This window comes from Pinus tabuliformis, chromosome 2_2, assembly GCF_031772625.1.
Source record: "Pinus tabuliformis cultivar Carrire ecotype Pingquan chromosome 2_2, CPIR1, whole genome shotgun sequence".
Lineage (NCBI taxonomy): Eukaryota > Viridiplantae > Streptophyta > Pinopsida > Pinales > Pinaceae > Pinus > Pinus tabuliformis.
The window spans coordinates 594,997,320-595,006,320 of NC_142300.1; the positions used below are offsets into that span (position 1 = coordinate 594,997,320).

Here is a 9,001-nt window from a genome sequence, read left to right on the forward strand (position 1 = left end):
AGAAAAACTAGTTTTTTTTCCACCCTATCTTATTCTCATTGAGATGGCGAATGAGAGCCAGTTGAAAATTAGGTTTAGGTCTTGCATTGTCCTTATCTGAGTCTGAGTTACATGTTGATTGGGTACGTTTATATCCACTAGTTTCCATATTGAGTGGGCATGTTGAGTGGGTACATTTATATCCACTAGTTTCCATATTGAGTGGGTACATTTATATCCAGTAGTTTCCATATCTTCCAAGTTGTTTGCTGATCCTGCATTCCATTGAGGTCATGGGGGACTTCCCCCTGATTTTTTGGTGCTTGTGTTGTCAGGTTGTTCCCCGTTTGTATATTTTTCTCCAGAACTGTCTCTTCCTCCTTCCTCCTCATCCTCCCTGGGTGGAGGGAAATTCCATCCCTTGGGCTAATTCCCATTCATTATTCCTCTTCTTTCTGCCAGTGTCCTTCTAGGCACATATTTTGTAGATGCCCTATTTGTTTGCAAATTCGACATCTTAAGGTTCTCATAGTCTAGTGTTTGAGTCGAGTGCATATGCTTATGGATCAGTTGTATGCGGTTTGTTAATACTTTGCTAAGATGTATTTCTACACATATTTGAGCATGTGTGAAGATCTTTTCTTCCCGTCTTTGGATATCTGTTTTGATATATTTCACAATGATGTTCCGAATTCATGTGAGTACTCGCTCCTCCAAGAAATGGAGTGGGAGATTGTGCAGGCTGATCCACACCAACATTCTAGAGACAACCATAGTATTTACATCAAAAGTAGGGAACCATGGTGTGATGGAAAGACCCATCGAACCCAAGAACCATGGATCTTTCTGAATAACATTGTTCCTAACTTATGTTGAAGAGAATTTTAAAATGAAAAACCTCTTTGAACATAAATATATTTCACAATCTAGTAACCAATTAGTCAATATCAATTTACTTTTATATTTTATATAACTTGTAAAGATAGATATAAATAGAAATTTATAATAATTATTAAAACATTTATTTTATAAAATATTAAAATTAAAAAAATTATAATTTTATTTAAAAATATTATCATTATTAATAAAATAAAATTTTTATTTATGTATATTTATCTCATTTATTATTGATATTCTTAATATTATTATAAAATAATAAATAAATATTAATATTTTAATATATCAATATCACATATCTCAGAAAACTATAACAAGTTTTATATCACATTTATTATTCCTTAATTCCTTATTATTTCTATTAGTCGAATAATAACAACACACGCAACAATCTCCTTAATTCCTTATTATTTCTATTAGTTGAATAATAACAACACATGCAACAATCTGGATAGAATTGAATGCAGAACTTGTGTCGAACCAAAACTTTGATGAGAACAAACCATGTGATGGGACAAATTAGTTGTTTTCAAATGAAGTATAACTTGCTCAACTGAATTGCATTTTCCTTAATAAGAAAATGTCTTTTTACATTTTGAAATTCATATATTTTGTCAAGCTCTTACCACATACCAGAAATACTCAGGTAAGAAGACGTTGACTGTGAGTAAAATCGCATCATAGCTGGTATGTAAGGATATCGATATATAAGCATTCGGCAAACATTCAAATAACACCAGAATACCAAGGATATGAGTTAACCAACTGAAATTATATATATACTTTATTTTTCAGCACAGAAATATACATTATTTAGGAAATTTGTACATTCCATAAAATGGATTTTTTGTTATTGGAGGCATTACCCAATTCCTAGCTTTCTTCCATAGTATCATTACAGTGATAGTTCCTGCAAATCCAATCCCCATTCCTATACCCACTGCATTCAATGATATATATTTATCCAAATGGGCCAACCATCCTTGATTAACACCTGCCCCTGTGCTATTCTGAGTCTGGTTTTCTTTTTCATTGCATGCCTGTAGAGGAAAACCACATAAACACCTGTTTCCTTGAAATGAAGTAGTATTGAAAGTATCAAACTGTGTTCCTAGTGGGATTCTCCCACAAAGTTTGTTGGATGAAACATCCAAATATGCTAGCATGGAGAGCATAGAGAGTTCTTGAGGAATTTCTCCACTCAAATCATTTTTTGCCAAGTCCAGTTGTTCCAAAGTAGATATATCACCAAGAGATGCAGGTATGTTCCCTTCCAGCTGATTACTTGATAAATTCAGCAATCGCAGGCTACTCAAATTCCCTATGCTTGGAGGTATTTCTCCTATAAGATTATTGCTAGACAAGTCCAATATTGTGTTTGTAGCCAACACATATGTTAGAGTGTACTCAAATCCCTTGATGACAATTTCTAGATCCTCATACAATGTATTACTACTGAGTTCGGAAGACCCAATAGTTTTAAATCCTTGGAGTCTCTCTAGATTGGAGGGTATCTTTCCACTGATTCTATTATTGGACAGATCCAACACTTGCAATTTGATGAGATTTGTGATGTTTGAAGGAATGCTACCATGAAGCTTATTATAACCAACACTTAAAACTCTCAATTCATGAAGAACTCCTAGGTAACCAGGTAGTTGACCAGTTAACTCATTTTTGCTTAAATCTAATAGTTGAAGCTGGGTGCAATAGGCCAAAGAAACAGGCAAAGTTCCAAAGAAGTTATTAGAATAAGCAGAGAAAACTAACATAGAATTAGGAAATTCTATGTTTAGATTTCCACTAAGTTTGTTGTTAAACACCTTCAACCTCTGTAAGACTGTGCATTTACTTAAAGTTGGTGGTATTTTCCCTGACAAAAAGTTGTTATGCAGTAACAAATTACTCATAGATTTACAATTACCTAGGGATGAAGGAATGTTTCCATTCAACTTGTTTCCAGACAAATCTAACACTTCTAAGCTCACACATTGGCCAATATGATCAGGGATTGGTCCCTCCAAATTGTTTTCAGATATATCTAAGTTTTGAAGCAAAACCAAACCACCAATACTTCTAGGAATACTGCCAGAAATATTGTTCGAAAACAAGAAGAAATTTAGAAGAGAATGAAGCTTTCCTATGCCTTTTGGAATTGTACTTGTAAAATTGTTGGTATCTAAATAAAGTTGTTGAAGTTTGTTCAAACTAGCAATGCCCTCAGGGATTTTGCCACTTAGCTTGTTCGTTCCAAGATTGAGGAAGATCAGCTCACTCAATTTTGCAATGCCTTTAGGTATGTTACCAGTGAAGCTATTTTCACCTAAATTTAAGTAGGTAACTTGACTCAAATTGCCAATGGCTTCAGGTAGGTTACCAGTCATGTTATTTCCAAGTAGGCTCAAGGTGGAGAGGGGAAGCCCAAACATACTCATAGGCAAGGAGCCTTGAATTCTATTGTATTCTAAATCCAACCATACAAGATTGCTGCAGTTTCCTATTTCGGAAGGGATAATACCTGAAATATTAGCTGGACCATAAATGGATAGTTGAACAAGCTCTCCCAACTTGCCAAATTGAGATGGGATATTACCTGATAATGCTCGATTGTCTCCCAAAAATAAAACCCGAAGAGAGGAGCAGTTTCCTAGAGACGCAGGAATGGTACCCTCCAGCTTGTTTGAATGTAGATACAGGTACTCTAAATTCTGCAGCATGCCCAATTCAGCGGGAATTTTTCCACTCAAGTTGTTGTGAGAAAAAGCAATGTACCATAGCTGAGTACAATTACCAAGATCTGGAGGGATGTAACCACTTAGTGAATTTCCTTCAAAGTATAGATAAGCTAAATTTTTTATCAAGCCCAAAACTGAAGGAATTGGACCAGTGAGATTGTTGTATCCAATGGACAATTCTTGGAGAGAAGTGCAGTTGCTCAGAGAAGCTGGAATAGTTCCACTTAGTGAGTTACCCTCCAAGTATAAAAGAGATAAATTTCTGAGCAAACCCAGAACTGAAGGAATTGCACCAGTGAGATTGTTGTATGCCATGGACAACTCTCTGAGAGAAGTGCAGTTGCTCAGAGAAGCTGGAATAGTTCCACTTAGTGAGTTGCCATCCAAGTATAGAAGAGATAAATTTCTGAGCAAACCCAGAACCGAAGGGATTGGACCAGTGAGATTGTTATATCCAATGGACAACACCTGAAGAGAAGTGCAGTTGCTCAGAGAAGCTGGGATATTTCCGCTAAGACTATTGTTTGCCAAGCGGAGCTGTTTCAACTGGACTAGACGACCAATTTCTGTTGGTATACTCCCTATCAAGCTGTTTACTGAAAACCGCATCCATTGCAGCTTTGTACAATTGCACAGCGTTTTTGGAATATAACCACTGAGCAAATTATAGCTGAGGTCCAGTACTCCCAGCGCCTTCAACTGTCCAAACTCCGTTGGAATTCTTCCTGTCAAATTATTCTGAGAAAGATTCAAATTGCGTAATAATGAGAGGCTGCCAAGAGATGGTGAAATGGGGCCTTGCAATCCCAACCCGGACAGTATTATGGCAACCACTCGTTTTGTGCGCTTTCTGCAGAAAATTCCATTCCAGGAGCACATGTTTTCGGAGTTTTCTATGGTCCAGTTGACCAACGATCCGTCCGGATCCGATGTGAGTGGCTTTCTAAATGACAAAAGGGCCTCTACGTCCCTTGTATCGTTAGCGTCCATGGAATCTGATAATGACGTGAATTCAGGTTGCTCCTTCAAAACCAAATGATGGGATGCACTTCCATGGTGCCTATTAACATGTGAGGAATGGTATGGCTTCATGGAATAACTAAAAGCTGCTGCAGCAACATCATCCAATGCTATTGTAGTTGTTGCCAGGCGCAGAAGGCAGACTAATATCATCATCGACACAACACCTTTCTCCATTTTTGTCTCTAACCCAAATCTAACAACTTCAAAGGCTGGCCTGATAAGTTCCCTGCTTTGTGTATATATATATATATATAGCAAGTCCTTGCATCTTACTTTGCAAGTCTTAGCATCTTACTGGTGGGGACGATGGTTCTTCCCTCCCTCAGTTAAAGAAAAAAAAAAAATATTGGTGTTTTCTGGATTTTGTAAGTCAAACCATCCCTTTCGGCTTTGGGTTCCACTCATTTAGTCTTGCATCTTACTTTGCAAGTGTTAGCATCTTACTGGTCGGGGGATGACTTTTCGCTCCCTCAGTTTACGGAAAAAAAAATTAATGGTTGGTGTTTTTGGATTTTGTAAGTTAAACGATCCCTTTCGGTTTTGGGTTCCACGAAACCATCCCTTTCAGTTTTGGGTTCCATGAATTTAGTCGTGTCTGGGCTCACTTAACTCGCAGGGTCAACAACATTGGCTGCATTCTCGATTATGACTAGACATATTTTATTGGAGAGACGTGTTGTATCAGGAAACCAGTTGGTTTTTAAAATGAGTTTCGTTGACATTTTGAATGGACATAATATTGGAGAGATTGAATGGACATAATATTGGAGAGAGTGTTGAAATCTTTTGGGATTTTGGGGCAAAGTGATATTAAATCACTTGATAAGAGTTATTGAAGTTGTTGAAATTTTACTGGAATTTTGTAAACGAAGTTATATTAAATACTTCCTGAGTTGTATTAGTGAAGTTATGTTGATTGGTTTAGTGAAGAAAGAACTTAAATTTATTAAGTGTTTTTTTTAATATAATAAATAAATAGAACATAGAGGTAAAGAAAGTGTGGAAATTAATTATTTTGGGTTTGAAGTGGTGATTGATTGTTAAAATATATTATTAAATAATAATGTGAAATTATTTATATTGGTATGGAATTTAATTGGAAAAACAGGATAAAGAGTTGATTAAATTTTTATCAAAATAAATTATTACAATTATTCATTAAAAATGTAAGTAAAAAAATTTATAAACAAGTTGTTTCTAATTTAGTTTAGTTGGGAGGAGATTGTCTCATAAATAATAAGAAAATCTCATTGAATTTATAAGCAATTTAGTAGGTAACCATTATTATTGGTGAAAAAAATATGCAAAATCATTAATACATTTGGAATTTGGAATTTGGTTGGTCCTTGATTCACCATAACATAAAGGTGAATCACTCTAAAATAGAGGTGAAGAAGTTAAATGAAATTAATTATTTTAACTTGAATTTGGTTACTGGTTAAGCGTTTGGAAGAAAAGTGTGAACTCAACATATTTAGTGTTTGAAATTTAGTACACAGCACCTTTCTCCATTTACGGTCTATCCCAAATCTAACGACTTCAAAAGCTGGCCTGATAAGTTCCCCTCTTTGTGTGTATCTTACTGCAGGGCGATGGTCGGTGCCGAGTAATGTTTTTGGATTTTGTCAGTCAAACCATCCCTACTGCACAATCAAACATATTGGTCGCATTCTCGATGGTGATTGGACATATATTTTATTGGAGAAACTTGTTGGGCCGGGAAACCAGTTGGTTTTTAATATGAGTTTCGTTGATATGTTGAATGGACATCATATGTTGATATGTTGCAATTTATTGGGATTTTGTGGGCAAAGTGATCTTAAATTACTTGATAAGAGTTACTAGAGTCGTTGAAAATATTTACTGGAATTTTGTAAACGAAGTTATATTAAATACTTCCCTGAGTTGTGCAAGCTTTATTTTATTAAGGAAGTTATATTGAATGGTTCTGTGAAGAAAGCGACTTAAATTTATTATTTTTTTAAAAAAATTAATTGATATAAATAATAAAGAAAAAATAGAGTTAATGAAGGTGTGGAAATTAATTATTTTGAGTTTGAAGGGCTGATCTACTGTTAAAAAGATATTTTTTTGAAAAAAATTGTGGAAACACTTTTATTTGTATGGAATTTAATTGGAAAATTATATTGAATAAGACATATTAGTAAAGAAGTTGTATAAGTTGATTAAACTTTTATCAAAATGAATTATTATAATTATTGATAATAAAAAAATCAAAGTGAAAAAATTTGGAAACAAATTATTTCTAATTTAATCTAGTTGGGAGGAGGATTGTCTTATAAATAATAAGAAAAACTCATTGAATCTATATATGCAATTTAGTAGTAAAGCATTATAGAGTGCAACATATGGGTGAAGAAAAATGTCAAAATAATTAATACATTTGGAATGTGGTTGGTAGCTCATTCACTATGAAAAAAAGGTGGATCACTATGAAATAAAGGTGAAGAAGTTAGAGAGGCACCTGTAAATTCTAATATAATTTAAAACACCAACAACTATGAAAAGAATGAAGAAAAACAACACTCGCATACATGAAACGATAGAAAAAGTGAGAAAATATGACAAAAGAAAAACCCACTTAGAAAAGCATCGCAAACTCCACTGAAGGCTCTGTTATGAAACTAGCTCAAGAAAAGATAGAAAAGATAGATCAACGCCTTAGAATTCAGCCTCTTCGAGGGGGAACCTCCTTTACATTACATAAATGAACAATTCTTGGATGATACAAATGACAAAACCTCCTTTCTATATATAGGAGTCTAAGGAGTCACAATATAATCCAGCCGACCTAACAATAATAATATAAAGCCACAAAAATAACAATAGAGGGATTCTATGGGGCACAGAAATAACAATATGGGGGTAATAGGGGCACAACAATATAAATAAGGGGTATAACTACAATAGTAATGGGGTAATCACTAGTATTATAGGGACCCAACATGCCCCTCTCCTTCAAAAAAGTGTTGTCCTCAACGCTTGAGTAGTTCTGGATACTTCTGCATAAAATTCTCATCCTCCCATGTGGAATCTTCAGCGGATAAGTTCTTCCACTTGATAAGATACTCTGAAATTGATCGATTTCGTAGCTGTCGAGTTCTTGTTTCTGTGACTGCTTCCGGTTCCAATATAATTTTTCCTTCCTCGTCAAGTTCTGGCAATATTGTTTGAACTGGGAGCTTGTCGCCTATAACCTTCTTTAAACATGAAACATGGAAAACTGGGTGCAATCGAGAAGCTGCAGGAAGCTCCAATTTGTATGCCATAGTACCAATCTTTTGCAACACCTTGTACGGACCATAATACTTTGGTGATAATTTATTATCCTTCTTAGCTTGCTTTAGGGACATTTGCTTATATGGTTGTAGCCGTAGGAATACCCAATCACCTACATCAAAACTTCTTTCACTGCGATGTTGATCTGCCTGTTGTTTCATTCTATTTTGTGCCAACACGAGGTTATCCTTTAAGAGTTGGAGGACTTGTTGTTGATGTTCGATGTGATGTTCCACTGCCTGAACCTTAGAATTTTCTCTTAAATATGATGTGATGGATGGTGGTTGATACCCATAAAGTGCCATAAATGGGGTCATTTTTGTTGCTGTATGGAAGGAAGTGTTATACCACCATTCAGCCAGAGGCAACCATTTGACCCATTGTGTCTGTTTATCAGATACAAAGCAACGAAGATATCCTTCCAAACATTTTTTTACTATCTCAGTTTGCCCATCAGATTGAGGATGATAAGATGAGCTATGAGCTAACTGAGTACCAAGACAAGAAAATAATTCTGTCCAAAAATTTCCAGTGAAAATGGGATCTCTGTCACTTACAATAATCTTTGGGTTTCCATGTAGCTTTTGAATTGTTTCCATAAATGCAGTAGAAACTGTACTGGCTTTAAATGGATGTGATAATGCACAAAAGTGTGCATACTTGGTAAGTCTGTCAACTACCACCATGATGACACTCTTTCCCTCAGACTTGGGTAAACCTGTGATAAAATCCATTGAAACCTCCTCCCAACGTTGGCTTGGAATGGATAAAGGTTGTAATAGACCCGGTGTCTTAATTGTTTCAACTTTATTTTGTTGGCAAACCAAACATTCCGCCACAAACTTTTGAATATCTGATTTAAGGCCATCCCAAAAAAATTCCTTCTTAACCCTGTGGTAAGTTTTTAAAAATCCTGAGTGCCCTCCTAAGGGAGAAGTGTGCAATTCCATAAGAATCTTTTGTTTTAGCTGGGAATTCTTACAGAGGTATAAGCGATCTTTGTACCATAACGAATCATTTTGCCAGCTAAATGTATCAGACGTACTGGAATCTTGTTGTAGCTTTCG

At 35.3% G+C, this 9,001-nt stretch overlaps 1 protein-coding gene across 1 annotated transcript; it reads right to left on the bottom strand.

Annotated features, from left to right (window-relative positions):
- Window positions 1-1,685: 1,685 nt before the first annotated feature.
- On the bottom strand, window positions 1,686-4,808 carry LOC149194052 (uncharacterized). Its single transcript, XM_089407194.1, has 3 exons — window positions 3,992-4,808; window positions 3,014-3,703; window positions 1,686-2,587 (listed from the first exon to the last, which is right to left on the bottom strand). Exons 1-3 carry the CDS (start codon window positions 4,806-4,808, stop codon window positions 1,686-1,688), a joined length of 2,409 nt encoding a protein of 802 aa, XP_089263320.1.
- Between the last annotated feature and the right edge of the window lie 4,193 nt (window positions 4,809-9,001).

What these genes read in the sequence shown, in the direction of transcription:
- LOC149194052 (XM_089407194.1), bottom strand. Translation starts at nt 4,808, where the DNA reads ATGGAGAAAGGTGTTGTGTCGATGATGATATTAGTCTGCCTTCTGCGC. An exon ending in ATCTCTTCTATACTTGGATG is followed by an intron (nt 3,704 to 3,991) that starts GCAACTCACTAA and finishes TATACTTTGAAG; the next exon opens with GAAATTCACTAAGTGGTTAC. An exon ending in AATTCCAAAAGGCATAGGAA is followed by an intron (nt 2,588 to 3,013) that starts AGCTTCATTCTC and finishes TTTCTTTGGCCT; the next exon opens with ATTGCACCCAGCTTCAACTA.